The 16,125-nt window shown below is 43.7% G+C and overlaps 1 protein-coding gene across 6 annotated transcripts in view; it reads right to left on the reverse strand.

Annotated features, from left to right (window-relative positions):
- Positions 1 to 2,553: 2,553 nt before the first annotated feature.
- Positions 2,554 to 16,125, reverse strand: part of tbc1d2 (TBC1 domain family, member 2) — a 28,307-nt gene continuing 14,735 nt past the window's right edge. For all 6 annotated transcript variants that reach the window (XM_046295620.1, XM_046295619.1, XM_046295617.1 and 3 more), the window contains 13 exons: positions 11,501 to 11,627; positions 10,520 to 10,635; positions 10,024 to 10,262; positions 9,532 to 9,801; positions 9,146 to 9,271; positions 7,076 to 7,186; positions 6,745 to 6,917; positions 6,135 to 6,447; positions 5,819 to 6,006; positions 4,811 to 4,931; positions 4,336 to 4,521; positions 4,046 to 4,167; positions 2,554 to 3,325 (listed from right to left, as the gene is read on the reverse strand). In XM_046295620.1, the coding sequence (XP_046151576.1) occupies positions 3,121 to 3,325; positions 4,046 to 4,167; positions 4,336 to 4,521; positions 4,811 to 4,931; positions 5,819 to 6,006; positions 6,135 to 6,447; positions 6,745 to 6,917; positions 7,076 to 7,186; positions 9,146 to 9,271; positions 9,532 to 9,801; positions 10,024 to 10,262; positions 10,520 to 10,635; positions 11,501 to 11,627 (2,297 nt within the window). In that variant the 3' untranslated portion in view covers positions 2,554 to 3,120. The remainder of the gene's footprint in view (positions 3,326 to 4,045; positions 4,168 to 4,335; positions 4,522 to 4,810; positions 4,932 to 5,818; positions 6,007 to 6,134; positions 6,448 to 6,744; positions 6,918 to 7,075; positions 7,187 to 9,145; positions 9,272 to 9,531; positions 9,802 to 10,023; positions 10,263 to 10,519; positions 10,636 to 11,500; positions 11,628 to 16,125) is intronic.

A 16,125-nucleotide genomic window follows, 5' to 3' on the forward strand; every position in this document is an offset into this window, starting at 1 on the left:
GAGGATGGAACTTTCCCCAAGTGAGAGGAACCTACCCAGTGCAATCAAGGAATCCACTTAAGGCACAGGACAGACTACTGATAACTAAACAGCATTTCTCTGAAAACGACATGTCATTCATGAGTACAGTCGTATGAAAGAGTTTGGGCACCCCTGACAATTTCCATGATTTCCATTTATAAATAATTGGGTGTTTGGATCAGCAATTTCATTTTGATCTATCAAATAACTGATGGATACAGTAATATTTCAGTAGTGAAATGAGGTTTATTGGATTAACAGAAAATGTGCAATATGCATCAAAACAAATTAGACAGGTGCATACATTTGGGCACCCCAATAGAAAAATCACATCAATATTTAATAGAGCCTCCTTTTGCTCAAATAACAGCCTCTAGATGCTTCCCATAGCCTCGAATGAGTGTCTGGATTCTGGATGAAGGTATTTTGGACCATTCCTCCTTACAAAACATCTCCAGTTCAGTTAGGTTTGATGGTTGCCGAACATGGACACTCCACTTCAAATCATCCCACAGATTCTCAATGATATTCAGGTCTGGGGACTGGGATGGCCATTCCAGAACATTGTACTTGTTCCTCTGCATAAATGCCCACATAGATTTTGAGCAGTGTTTTGGGTCATTGTCTTGTTGAAATTTCCAGCCCCGGCGTAACTTCAACTTTGTGACTGATTCTTCAACATTATTCCCAAGAATCTGCTGATATTGAGTGGAATCCATGCGTCCCTCAACTTTAACAAGATTCCCAGTACCGGCACTGGCCACACAGCCCCACAGCATGATGGAACCCCCACCATATTTGACTGTGGGTAGCAAGTATTTTTCTTGGAACGCTGTGTTCTTCTGCCGCCATGCATAACGTCCCTTGTTATGACCAAATAACTCAATCTTTGTTTCATCAGTCCACAGCACCTTATTCCAAAATGAAGCTGGCTTGTCCAAATGTGCATTTGCATACCTCAAGCGACTGTTTGTGGCGTGTGTGCAGAAAAGGCTTCTTCTGCATCACTTTTCCATACAGCTTCTCCTTGTGCAAAGTGCGCTGAATTGTTGAACGATGCAGTGACACCATCTGCAGCAAGATGATGTTGTAGGTCTGTGGGCTGTTTTTGACCGCTCACCATCCTTCACCTCTCCGACATTTTACTTGGCCTGCCACTTCTGCCCTTAACAAGAACTGTGCCTGTGGTCTTCCATTTCCTCACCATGTTCCTCACAGTGGAGACTGACAGCTTAAATCTCTGCAATAGCTTTTTGTAGCCTTCCTCTAAACCATAATGTTGAACAATCTTTGTTTTCAGGTCATTTGAGAGTTGTTTTGAGGCCCCCATGTTGCCACTCTTCAGAGGAGAGTCAAAGAGAACAACTTGCAATTGGCCTTAAATACCTTTTCTCATGATTGGATGCACTTGTCTATGAAGTGTGGTCCTTCTGTAGCTCAGTTGGTAGAGCATGGCGCTTGTAACGCCAGGGTAGTGGGTTCGATCCCCGGGACCACCCATACGTAGAATGTATGCACACATGACTGTAAGTCGCTTTGGATTAAAGCGTCTGCTAAATGGCATATATTATTATATAAGTTCAAGGCTTAATGAACTCACCAAACCAATTGTGTGTTCCAATTAATCAGTGCTAAATAGTTACAGGTATTCAAATCAACAGAATGACAAGGGTGCCCACATTTTTGCATAGCCTATTTTTCACATCTGATTTAATAACTTAATATTGCTACACTAAAAATCTTTGTCTGGACATTACCCCAGTACCCAGCTTTTATTAGAAAATGAATGGCATGCCACTGATCATTTTCTGCGATGACAGAGTAAATTATTATGCAGCCTCAAGAGGGGTGCCCAAACTTTTTTCATACGACTATGTGCCCATCATAGAAGATCAAGACTTTGACCGAGGGACTGTTTCACTTAGCCTTGTCTGATTTGTACATTGAACACACCCAGTCATAACCCACAGCGTTGTTTGCCAAACTCTTAACGTTACCAGTTGATGCACACAACGGGAAAAATCAGACACTGAACCACACAGAGACGGTGTTCTGGTTTCTTTTTCTTTACACGACAGTAAAGCTAACTGCTCTGCGAATAGCCGAGACGCAAGGCCTGATTTGTCAGCTTCTATTAGCGCGGACAGAATGCCCTACTACTGAGAAGGAAGAGCCAGTATTGTAAGAGCCAGTATTGTAAAAGCCAGTACCTATACTCAAAACGATGGACCATAGACGATTGCATGTTTTCTGTCTGTTTTTCCCTCGCTCCTCAGGGCGAGCCATCTTTGTAGGGTGTGAATATTACGGCATTAGCTCCACGTGACTTAACAGATAGAACAATAGCTTTACTCAGCAACAAAGCCACTGTTTTTCGAGATGTTAGTCGACCTCTTCTTCGTTCTTGGAAACAAACTGCATGTCTATTCTTGTCACACAGGAATGAGAGATACTGTTCTGGATAGGCAACATCAGTTTAACTGGTGTAACAGCTTTTAGAAATGTCTGCAGTAAGGTTGTTTAACATTGGGCAATGTTTTGTTTTTTATATTTATGTATATTTGTTTTTTTTTTCAAGGTAATAAATTGGAGAAATTAAATTTGTCATTGACTGTCGTAGTTGTACATTATACATAAAGTTGACATCTTGTTGTGATACACAAATGACAGGAAAACTAAATGAAAAACAGTAACACACAAGTATCCTGCATTTGGACAAAATATGCTGCAACCCAAAATCTGGAGTGTGCCTTTTGACAAACGAGTGAAACATGTCAAATAAAGATCTATGTGACATATGCTCGTTGAAATACATACTGTAGTTAAATTAAGTGCGCAAATGTGTACATTGTGTATTTTGCATTAATTCCTATTGCAGTGCATGTACACTCTATTATATGATCTAGAGAGAATGAGGTTGGTCAGGTAGTGTTCTTGACCATAAAAAACAGTTAAAAAAATAGGTCTTGGACCAGAGCTTTGGGTGGGTCATATCTGTACCGGCAGGGCCATTCATAATCAGATGGCTGTATATAGTCTAGAACTCCAAAACCATTAGAGCCATTAGTTCCACAGGATCCATCCCTCTGTCCAGAGTCTCTACAGGTCCTCATCGTCCTCGCTGACAAGTATAGTGTCCAGGTCCTTATCCTTACGCTCTGCGCTCTCTGTGACAAACTCCCTCTGCTGGGCCTCCAGCTCTCTGAGCTCCCCCTGCAGGCGCTCCAGATGCAGCACACGCCGGTTCTTCAACAGCTTCATGGGGAACGGGTTCATGTCGCTGAAGGCTATGTTGGTCAGTTTCCTGTTGGAGGGAACAGAGTAAAGTGAGGCAGGAGACAGACAAGCCCAAGATGACTCAGCCTGCTTATTTCCATACAAAGAAACCACAGAATTGAACTCTATGTAAGCAGCAGAGACACAAAATACTCCATAAGCTGAATGGCCCTAACACCAGACTTAGCCCTCTCACACATGTTTTACTTGCATGCATTGGACAGAGATAATAGTATCTGCTCTTTGTTTGGAGATATGAGACTGCTGTGAATGCTGCCCTCAATGCACTCATCTGGCTGTATAGCCTCATTTTCTCCCATGTGTTGAGCCCATAGCTGAGACAACTGAGCTATCTGACTTATATATGATGAGAGCATCCGTCTCGGCCTACAGCAAATAGCTATTCCATATGCTCTGCCAGCAACACTCCGACTAAACAGAGCAGCAGAAAAAGAATGGGCTCAGTAGGTACAGGGCAAAAAGCACAAACCATATAGATAATACAACAATTAAACAGGATTCAAAAAGGACAAGCTAAATGTGATTTAGTGGAATCATTCACAAACCACTTAGGGGTGAATCAGGTGTACTGGGCTGTAACAAAAACACACACGCCAGCCCTCCAGGAGTTTAAGACCTCTACTATAGTGGTTCCTATCCCACTAGAGAAACATCTAATATTAGTGGCTTTTGTTTCAGAACACAGCCTCCATAGTTTGAACTTGGATGATCTTTAATGACCTCTCACCTGCCGTCAGAGATGGTCTTGGTGAAGAAGCGCAGGTATTGGTAGATCTCCACGTTGTCATGGATGTTCAAGATGTCCTCCTCTTTGTACTTGAACAGAGCCAGGGCATACCGAAATATCACCTGGATCAAAACCATGCATGTACGTTTACATTAGAACTGCCGCAACAATCAATATAACTTTGTCAATCAGTTAACAACCAGTCATACTGCAGACAGGACCCACATTTGAATAACCATGGGCTAGAATTTCCTTTCGGCCCAGGCGCTAGTCTCTCTTAAGCGCGGTACCTTGGTGCCCTCGTAGAGGAAGGCGTCCCACACCCGCAGGAGGATGTCGCTGGGCAGGCTCTCAACGAACACCACCAGGAACCAGCTGAAGGTGATGAGGGACACGTCCACACTATGCTCCTCAAAGTGGGCTGTCAGTCGGGGCATTTTCTCCGCCATGAAGTCCTTCAGCACACGCTGGTCCACCTGCAACATCCACCCATACACCATGTCATATTGAGTCACAGCAGACGACAACAGATATTGGCATGACATGAGCAATGTTGTTGAATTCATTACGTTGTTCATGAAATGTATGCGCAATTTAAAAGTTTCAGTTCCATGTTTTGGAACAGATGCAGAACTAAAACTGATTAAATCCCACTAAAAGCACCACTTCCCATATTTGTATTACAGAGAACTATAGACAATTATTTTACACATCTATACAGTTGTTTAAAATCACATATTTTGCTCCTTCGAGCCAGATCATTACCTGCGAGGCTATGAGTGTTTTGGTGTAGTAGTCCTGAGGCATAATGGTTTCCACCACAGCTACTAGACACCAGAAGGCATCCTCCTCACTCTCCAGCACCAGGAGAGCTATGGCTGCCAGCCTGAAAGGGGAGGGACAGGCCAATATCATAATTGCCCTCGGATATTCTGTCAAGATTGTTTTGAAGTCTGAAAGCTTGTATGGTATATCTACAGCCTAGTCTGAGTAGCCAGATCTAGGAAAATGCACATTTCTAGACTAAAATCATAGATTTTCACAAAAAAACTCTAAATTGTTATAAATCAGGCTTCCCTAAATTGAGAAGATAGTATTGACTGAGTTGGTAGCATCTGGTTGCATCACTGCCTGGTATGGCAACTGCTCGGCCTCCGACCGCAAGGCACTACAGAGGGTAGTGCGAACGGCCCAGTACATCACTGGAGCCAAGCTTCCTGGACCTCTATACCAGGCGGTGTCAGAGGAAGGCCCTAAAAATGGTCAAAGACTCCAGCCACCCTAGTCAGACTGTTCTCTCTGCTACCGCACGGCAAGCAGTACCGGAGCGCCAAGTCTGGGTCCAAAAGGCTTCTTAGCAGCTTCTACCCCCAAGACATAAGACTCCTGAACAGCTAATTAAAGGGCTACCCAGACTGTTTTCACCCCCCCCCCCCTTAACGCTGCTACTATTCTCCATTTATTATGTACGCATAGTCACTTTAACTCGACCTACATGTACATATTACCTCAATTACCTTGACTAACCAGTATCCATTTTTTTTTAACTTAACTTCTTAAAGCATTATTGGTTAAGGACTTTTAAATAAGCATTTCACTGTAAGGTCTACACCTGTTGTATTTGGGCACATGTGACAAATAAAATTTGATTTGACATTGTTTTGGAGTCTGCACTTTATATCAGTTTACAGCTTCGTACATTAGGTGCCAGTATTTCTCTAGATTTAATATTTATTGAACACACTGCTGACTGATATAGGGAGTCTTAAGTACCTGTTGAGGCCCTGGCAGTAACCGATGGTGGGATTTTGCCAGGAGAAAGCTAGCAGAATTCGTTGGAGCTGCTGCAGAGTGGGGCTGGAGGGCGAGGAAAAGCGCTGATTGGTGGTGAGCGTGCGGTGTAGGTCCAACTGGATCTGTCTGGAGGCTTGGTGGGGTGACGTAAGGCTCTTCTGGCACAGCTGAAACAGTAATGGATGGATTTCATGTAGATAGATGGATGGAAAGACTGACGGACAGATGGAGAAAGATTCTGAAATTGAGAGATGCATTGTAAGGAAGTGAACTAGCCTGATACACTAGCACCCACCTGCTCATAGCGATCCGGGTGGCGCTCCCTCAGCGAGCGTGTGCGTGCCCTTACCACCCAGCGCCACACCCGTGGGCGGTACTCCCGTGGCACGCCACACCGCAGCAGGAATTTGAGCTCCGGGGAGGGGCAGAGGTCATCGGCCAGGCGGCCGCCCAGGTACTGAGCCCAGCGGTCCAACAAGGGTTTGACCCCGGCCTCCTGCCTCAGCAGGTTGTGGGAGCGGATCTCCAGGGCCTGGATCTTGGCCAGCAGCTTCATGTCCTCCACCTCATAGTCCGGGATGATCTTGAAGCCGTACTCGTCGTGCTCCCTGAGGAATGGAGATCAGTGTTCATTCACTGTTTTTAGATGATTTAAGCCTTCATTGACTACTGATAGTAATCTCATTTTTGTTCATTGTGGGACTGCATTGGTGATTTAATGTGTTCTTGTAACAAGGTGTCCCCCTTAAGAGACTGTTGTAAATCTTTAAAGGAACGCCTGTATGAATAAAGAATACAAATAAATAAAAGAGGTTGGTCCTGTCATCTATCAGTGTAGTGAAGCAGAGAAGACAAAAAGACAAGGAAAGGAAGCCAGTTCAGAGTATTGAGCCAGGGCCCGTTACCTAACAGGGTTGAGTTTGAGGACGTCGTTCAGGTCTCCTTTCAGTGCGTCCTCTATGAGGTTCCTCACAGCCTCCCGCTGGCCCGGTTCTAGAGCCTTGCTCTCCTGCAGCTTCCTCAGTACACCCAGGTAACGACTCTCTATCTGACAGTTACGGGCCTCCAGGTAGGCACACTGCAACACAAAATAAGCACACCCTAAGACCGAGACGGAGGTCCCGATTCAATCAACTGTAGTGTCCTTCAGTGTTTCACTTAAGCACAACCCACTTCAACAGCACATGCCGATGTATTTGGCACTGAGTAGCGCCCATATTCACAAGGCAGACCCACCTTTACCATAAGGCTTTTCTCCTGCTCTGAACTGTTGCGCCATAGCTTGGTCAGCTGGTAGATCTCAGAGTTCAGGAACTTGTTCTGGATCTTGTAGGCCTCAATGTCATCCTGTGTGAGAATTATTAATAGTGAGAGGAAGGGCAGGGTGAAGGCCATTTAAATAAGCAAAGAAATATAATTCATATTTGTACTACAACTACGTTTTTTTGGACCAGAGAATAGAGATTATATTCAAAAAGACTCAAATGTTCTGGCACCTCATTTATAACTGCTGCGTAAATTTGACACTAAATATCTGCGTGTGATCTTTTTGAAGACTGCCACGTACGAAAATTGAGATTTCTAAACGTGGGAGCACGGCATACGCATGTTTCTGGTTATAAATCAGATCTGTCGTAAACCTGTTGGCGCATGAACGCGCATTATAACTCCACCTGAATAGCGCCCGTTATTCACCTTTTAGAGTGACAATAACACCCTTATTTGCTGTATACTTTGGAAGTATTGGAATTAGACCAACGTTATATCTAAAGGAAATATCAAATGTCTTTGGAGGTGTTGGCAGAATGTCGTTTTCTTTTGCGTTGTCATTTGACCGTTTCTGAAACACAAAAACAATTGCAAATTGTTGTGGACCTGTAAACATATAGTTTGAATTCCATAGTGTTTTGCATTTACTTTGTCCTGAACCTAAATGTGCAAAAACAATTGTCCATTCTGAAAAAAAATCTAAACTACAGTTGGCTGTACCAGTGGTAGTCAATACACTTCAATGCAAAATATCAACTGTCTGTTCACCTGTATGTTATAAACCACGCTCCCTTTTGGATGCATAGAGCAAAAACCTGAAATTATAATAGCCTCTAATAGGCCAAATTAAATGAGAGATGCGCATGGTAATTAGTTAAATGGATACTTCGGGAATATGAACTCATGGCCAGAAAAGGTGCAATGGTTGTGATGTATATATTATGTTTATAAATTAAATACTGTCTAGGCTTATTCGAGAAATGTGATATTACAGTAGTCAGACGTAGCCTACAAAACGTCAATGGAAAAGGTGAACCGTACAGTTCTACCGTGACACTGCGCTTCGATCGGATCCCATAGAGCAAAATACTTTAAATGCCAGTAGCCGATCAATTTACTACTGTGAAGTGGGTCCCGTTAAATGAGAGACGGAACGAACAGTAGCCTATCCTAACTTGTAGGCCTATAGGCTATTTCGCACGTATGAAACCATCAGTCAGAAAAGAGGAATGTATTATGCATAGAAATAACTTTCTAATTATTTTAGAATGCAAAGATAATTGCATGTAGTTATTATATTTAGCTACCTGTTTTTTTTGTTATAAATAAGTCGCCATGTTGACTCCAATACTTCCCACAGTTGTGTCAAGTTGGCTGGATGTCCTTTGGGTGGTGGGCCATTCTTGATACACACAGGAAACTGTTGCGCATGAAAAACCCAGCAGCGTAGCAGTTCTTAACACAAACTGGTGGGCCAGACACCTACTACCATACCCGGTTAGGCCCTTAAATATTTTGTATTGCCCATTCACCCTCGGATTGGTACATATACACAATCCATGTGGCCTCAATTGTCTCAAGGCTTAAAAATCCTTCTTTAAACCTGTCTCCTCCCCTTCATCTACACTGAATCGGATTTAACAAGTGACATCAATAAGGGATCATAGCTGTCACCTGGATTCTCCTGGTCAGTCCATGTCACGGAAAGACATGTTTTGTACATTCAGTATATATTCCCCATTTGCACAAGGCTAATAGGCTACTTTGCCTTCTTGCAATGCAATACTTCAACCACTGGAAACTGTGCGTATACATGGTCTAAAGTTTGTGGGTGGATAAGCACATTCTCACATCAAGTTCAGTTTTTATAAATGCCAACTTTTACGTAAAAAATGGCACGCGCATGTTTTGGGGCATATTTTGTGAGTATGCAACATTTATAAATTAGGCTCCTGGTCTTGGTATCGAGGCTGGTCTTCAGTCTTGATTCCATCTCTGGTGTTGGACTGACCTACTACCTACCAACCACAAACCAACCTTGAGGTTCTCAGTGTCCTCCTGCAGCTGGTGGAAGGTCAGGGCCTCCAGGCCATTAGTGGTGGACATGGTGCGTCTTGGGTCGGTCATGCAGGCCGCCACCTGCTCTGACAGCTTCAGGATCACCTGGGATAACATCAGAAAATATGATATTATTAGGCAGTGATGCCATACATTATCATATCATGAAGTGTATACACTTGGAGCCAAATACAACTCGGGCCCATATTCAAAAAGGCATCTCAGAGTAGGAGTGCTGATCCAGGATCAGGTCCCCACTGTCCACATAATCATTGTGCTCGATAAGGCTAAACTGATCCTGTATCAGCACTCCTTCTATGAGACTCTTTGTGAATACGAGACCAGACACCAAAAATGGGTTTCACCTCCTGTTTGGAGTTGTTCTTCGCCATCATCAGGGTGACGTTTTCCTTCAGCTCGGCCACGTGGGCGTCCCTTTGGGCCAAGCTCGCCCTCAGACCCTCCGCCTCGACCTTCAGTTCCTCCAGACGACCCTGCAGGTCAGCGGCTTGGCGCTCGCGGTGCCTCAACAGCTCCAGACGCTCCTGCTCACACTTGGCAGCCAGGAACTCCGTGCAGGTCCGCTTCTCCAGCTGAGCCGCCTCAAGGGCCTTGTGGAGAAGCCACACCAGCTCCTGGATGGGAGGTGAATAGTGAGGTTAGTCCATCTAGTCTGGCACAGATTCAAATGAGAAGGAATACATTGAATTTCAAGATATTTGTAGGCATATCAAACCAATCAATACGCCATATTCTAGACGTCAGAGAGTGGATAAGGGCAGGCTGGAAATCAAGCATTGCTTTGTAAGATATTGGAGGTTTATTAGATCTGGCACAGCTTTGGTCTTAGCTCCAACCTTCTGGGCCTTGACCTCCTCAGCCAGCATGTGTTTCTCCTGCTGAAGGCGGGTAGTCTTGTCTGAAGCAGCTTCCCGTAGCGCAGCGGGCATGGTGGCAGAGCTGCCCCTCGTCTTCCTCCTGGTCCTCGGGGACGGGCATGTGAACGACCTGCCCTCCCCTGGGGAACGCTCACCCGCAGGGTCCGCCAACAGCAGCGGGGTGGTAGGAGTCGGGGGGTCAACGGGAGTCCTAGGGTCTGTAGGAGGGCATGGAGGTTAGCTATGGCTCTGTGGTTATTATGGACTGTGAGATCACCAACTTGTGAAATAAAATGTTTCTTTGGTTAGATGAGAAAAAAATGACAATGTTACTCGAGCAATGATGACATTATGCCATCAGACAATGAGAAAACCTGATCCTTCTGTATGATTTCAATCAGCTGCCGACAGAGGGCAGAAGGATGCCAGTGAATTAGAAAACATCTCCAGAGGCTAGGGTGTGTGTGGGACATACCAAGCCTGTCCTGGGCTGTCTGGTAGGGGGTCCAAGGAGGAGGCGCCTCCAAATGGAACACACTCCGACTCAGTTCCTGGGAGGACCGCTTGTAAAAAAGACTGTGCACCGAGTTCCTGTAGGAGCAGCACGCATGTGTGAGAACACACACACACACACACACACACACACACACACACACACACACACACACACACACACACACACACACACACACACACACACACACACACACACACACACACACATAAGCATGCACGCCAACATCTCCACCCCCAAGTGTCAGCCTTAGTGTAAACCTACTACTAGAACAATCCCTTTATAATGAAGCGATTAAGGTACAAGTCCTCCAAAAAAACATTAATCTCAAAGTCACTTTCACTATGAAGTCAATCTGGACATGTTCGATTGGCAGAGGACAAACACCTGTAGTCACATAGCCACAAACGGTTCTGTCTACGATCAATAACTTCGATGAATATCAAGTCAATTGTCAACCACTACAACGTATCCCAAAGTGATGGAGAAAAGAAAATCTACACAGTTACATATTGGGATGATATTTTTGAAGATGCATCATCATTTCGTTTTGACAATATCACAATGTTACTTTTGCGCTAGTTGGCTGTACCTGCACCAAAACCGTCATAGTTTTTTCCCCCAGCACTTTTATTTGCATGACTGATTGTTTTCTCATGTCTCTCTCTCTCGTCCCTCTGCAGCAGACATATGGTGAGCAATATGTTTGGAACATTGAATCGTAATAAAAATCACAGTATCGAATTGCAATACAGATAGAATCTTGAGAATCGCAATACATATCGTATCGGCGCCTAAGTATCATGATAATATTGTATCATGAAGGTACCTGGCAATTCCCAGCCCTAGTATCCCATACCATCTGTTGTACAGGTCCAGTCATATGCCTCAATGCCAAATGAATGGTAAAGATAGGCGGGAAAAATAAATAAATTCACCTACTGAATCTCTATCAGAGGATGTTTGAGGGAGAAGTTGCTTAGGGGGGCGCGTTGTTGCGGTGCGGGCAGATTGGCAGCCTCCTCACCCAAGAGGCCTGGCGGGGTCTTCATGGTGGGCAGGAAGTCATCTACGTTACAGGAAGTAACAGGAAAGAACAATGTCAGTGGACCACGCCCTCTGGAGCCAGGGCACACAAAGGACACAGCTACTCATGTAACAAGCAGGAACCTTCTGGCTGAAGACAATGAGTGATATTATGGGCTGTAATACAGAGAATAAAGACCATGACTATCCGGCCACTTGGTCTCGAGATGAAGTTGTTTGCTCTTACTGTACTGCTATGAACTGAAAGTTATGACACCATGGGGTGAGACCCATTGAAAAGTATAAAAGATTCATATATTTTTATTAACTGACAAAAGTCCTGATATCTTTTGGGCAACCAAGTTGTGCACGCTAGATACAACTACAATGGCGACCGTGGGAATATTCAAAAGGAGTACCACGGTCAAAGCATACTGTTCTGTTCCGTCGTGAAACGTTCAAGGCATGTCAGGACAAGCATGAAATACCTCACAGTTCACAAACCAGTTGGTAGGAAAGGTTGTGTCTACAACAGGAGCAAACTCAATGGCATTGGGCAAAGTGAAAACAGGGAACTAGCAATAACGTCACTTTTACATTGTTCATTGATGCATATTCAAGACAGCTACGACTTGAACAGTTGGATTTCTCACTTATACAAGCCGTTTAAGCTTCAAAATATTATACGGATGTGTTGATTTATTGGACCAGAATAGCCTGTAGTATGTGTAGTGTAGCCATGCGGTGCTGTAACCAAGGCTCCTAGTTCAGCAGTGTCAGACGGGCACTTCCTCTCTCTCCCGCTCTCTCTCTCTCTCTGTCTGGGCCATGCAGAATCACCTCCAGCAGCTGTCAGTGGAGCTGTAGCTTAAACATTCATTACATAGATTACCCAGGGGTCAAAGAGCAGGGCACACTGGGATCACCTGCGACATGTTCAGTAGGTAAACATTGTGGAACTCTAAGATAGAAATATTTTACGTAGAACAAACATGTCTCTCAGCTCTATTCATGACATTTCTATCTGCAACATTCTACAACTTTTGCCTACTGAATTTGGCCCCGGTTAGACTTCTTCGAACACTTCATATTCTACTGTTGAAATACTATTGTAAAAGAGGTGGTGCTTGTTTTATTGACTAGTTAAGGAAGTGTGGCGTAGCTATGGAGTAATAATGTTGGGTAATACAGTAGCTGCTACCATGTCAAATCAATACCAAGTGGATAAAATCCAACTGAGTTTACCTTCACATTTAGATTGAATGAAGGTACATTAGCACCTCCTTTCCTGTAAAATCACTACTCATAGTATTTCTGTCTGGAAAGAGTGTTTCAAAATGTTGTGAATAGAGCTGAGAGACATGTTTGTTCTACGTAAAATATTTATATATCTTAGAGTTCCACAATGTTTGCCTACTGAACGTGTCCCAGGTGATTCCAGCGTGCCCTGCTCTTTGACCCCTGTGGAATCTGTGTACTGAATGTTTAAGCTACAGCCCCACTGACAGCTGCAGGAAGTGATTCTGCATGGCCCAGAGAGCGAAAGAGAGATAGGAAGTACCTGTCTGACACCCTGCTGAACAAGGAGCCTTTGTTACAGCATCAACTGTACATTTCGGTGTTCCTCAAGGCTCTGTTTTTGGACCACTACTGTTTTTACTATATATATTTTACCTCTTGGTGATGTCATTTGGAAACATAATGTAACTTTCACTGCTATGCGGATGATACACAGCTGTACATTTCGATGAAACACAGTGAAGCCCCAAAATTTCCCTCCCTGGAAGCCTGTTTCTCAGACATAAGGATGTGGATGGCGGCAAATGTTCTACTTTTAGACTCAGACAAAACAGAGATGCTTGTTCTAGGTCCCAAGAAACAAAAATATATTTTGTTGAATCTGACAATTAATCTTAGTTGTACAGTTGTCTCAAATAAAACTGAAGGACCTCAGAGTTACTCTGGACCCTGATCTCTCTTTTGATGAACATATCATGACTGTTTCAAGGACAGCTTTTTTCCATCTACGTAACATTGCAAAAATCAGAAACCTTCTGTCCAAAAATGATGCAGAAAAATTAATCCATGCTTTTGTCACTTATAGGTTAGACTACTGCAATGCTCTACTTCCCGGCTACCCTGATAAAGTGTTAGTGCTAAACACAGTTGCTAGAATCTTGACTAGAACCAAAAAATTTGATCATATTACTCCAATGCTAGCCTCTCTACACTGGCTTCCTTTTAAGGCAAGGGCGTATTTTGAGGTATTACTGCTAACCTACAAAGCATTACATGGGCTTGCTCCTACCCATCTTTCCAATTTGGTCCTGCCGTACATACCTACACATACGCTACGGTCACAAGACGCAGGCCTCCTTACTGTCCCTTGAATTTCTAAGCTGGAGGCAGGGCTTTCACCTATAGAGCTCAATATTTATGGAATGGCCTGCCTATTCATGTGAGAGACGCAGACTCTGTCACCCCCCCCCGCAACCTCTTCACCGGAAATGCTACCTGTCCCAGATCTACTGTTTTCCACTCTCTAGAGACAGCAGGAGTGGAAGAGATACTCTGAATGATCAGCTATGAAAAGCCAGCTGACATTTGCTCCTGGGGTGCTGACCTGTTGCATCCTCGACAACCACTGTGATTATTATTATTTGACCCTGCTGGTCATCTATGAACATTTGAACATCTTGGCCATGTTCTGTTATAATCTCCACCCGGCACAGCCAGAAGAGGATGGTTTCTTCCTAGGTTTCTTCCTAGGTTCTGGCCTTTCTAGGGAGTTTTTCATAGCCACTCTGCTTCTACACCTGTATTGCTTGCTGTTTGGAGTTTTAGGCTGGGTTTCTGTACAGCACTTTGAGATATCAGCTGATGTAAGGGCATTATAAATACATTTGATTGATTTCAATTACCCGAATACAGTGTCCTCAGTGTAACCCCCGAGTGTAGAAATTATCAGTTACAATGTGAACAGTAGATAAGTGGTTTACTGGGATCAAGTCTTCAGAGATGAAAGCGGCAACGCAGCTAGAGCGAGCATTTGTCTGCAATTTGCAGACGGCGCAGAGAAAGATCTAAGCACATCTGATCAACGTTGTTTCCTGTCCTGAACCCCACCTACCAATCTCAACCTTGGCCAGGCACGCCCCCCATGGGGAATATAATAATAGATCATTCAATACTGGAAGGATGAATTCGTTATTTGCAATGATAAAGGCCTGTGTCGGTGAATATAACCTTTCATCCGTTTCATGAAAATGCCATGACTCTAAAAGTCCATGAATAGCTACCAGAGGGAGTTAGATTGTTCTTGCGTTCCCCTCCCCAGTCTATCTACATTTTACGTCATTTATCAGACACCCTTATCCAGAAAGACGTACATGAGCAATAATTGCCTTGCTCGAGGGCACAGACAGATTTTTCACCTAGGTCGGCTCAGAGATTCAAACCAGCGACCTTTTGGTTACTGGCCCAACGCTCTTAACTGCTAGGCTACTTGCAAAAGGGAAGCCAACCCTCCATTTGTTAGTCAGATACTGTACCTTTACGACAGCAATACAGGTTCACAGAGTAGAGACATGAATGTTTGGCAAAGAATGGCATTTCTTCTAGAAACTATTGCAACAGAAAAAAGTTATCTGTCAGGGCCAGTCATTTGCCAATGTATCTAAGTAGTGCACATACTGAATATATATTTATATAGAAATGCCTGACTTAACTCGTGGAAATACTGTATTTTACATGATGGAAATGAGCAGCAAAGACAGCTTCCTTATTATTTGTAATTTGTAACACTAGAGACCAAATAGGCCAGTTGTTTCCCAGACATCAGCTGACTGGCTTGCTGGAGGAACATGGAAGAGGTCTATTAATCCTCCATGCATTTTAAAACATTGGAATGGCTCCAATCATGCATTCTGTTTAACGACACTAGGGCCTGTTCCGCAGGCTGCAACATTACAGAACGGTCCTATAGAAATGTATCGTTTGGAACAGTTATGATTCCCTATTCTACATGACAGACGGTCATATCAGCAGAGTCAGCTCTACTCATAGTATTTCTATCGGGAAAGTTCAGAGTGTTTAAATTACCTGAATACAGTGTCCTCAGTGTAATCCTCGAGTGTAAAAATGATCAGTTACAATAATTCTTGTTCTTTTCTGACAAGAATACTATCAAATTAAAGTGACGTCAAATGATACTAACATTTTTGTATGTAAACTAGAATTTTTGACAGAATGTTTGTATAAAAGCCTATTTGAGAGTTTAAGATGAATAACTTACCCAAAGTTCTGTTTACATCTCTGATTGGCTGGCTACACTTGATGCCCACAGTAGATTTGCTGAGTCACTGAAAGGAAGTGGGTGTGCTGCCAGAGTAAAAGGTTTTCAGGAAGCTAGGTCTCAGAGGGAGAATTTGGAAATCCCTAGTGAGGCCACTTACCAGCCAGGGAGAGGCTGACAAAGTCGACTGCTGATGATTCATGAAGTGACTATGTAGCCAAGGGACAAGTGTGGTAAATATTGACAT

The sequence above is a fragment of the Oncorhynchus gorbuscha genome, linkage group LG13, assembly GCF_021184085.1.
Source record: "Oncorhynchus gorbuscha isolate QuinsamMale2020 ecotype Even-year linkage group LG13, OgorEven_v1.0, whole genome shotgun sequence".
Lineage (NCBI taxonomy): Eukaryota > Metazoa > Chordata > Actinopteri > Salmoniformes > Salmonidae > Oncorhynchus > Oncorhynchus gorbuscha.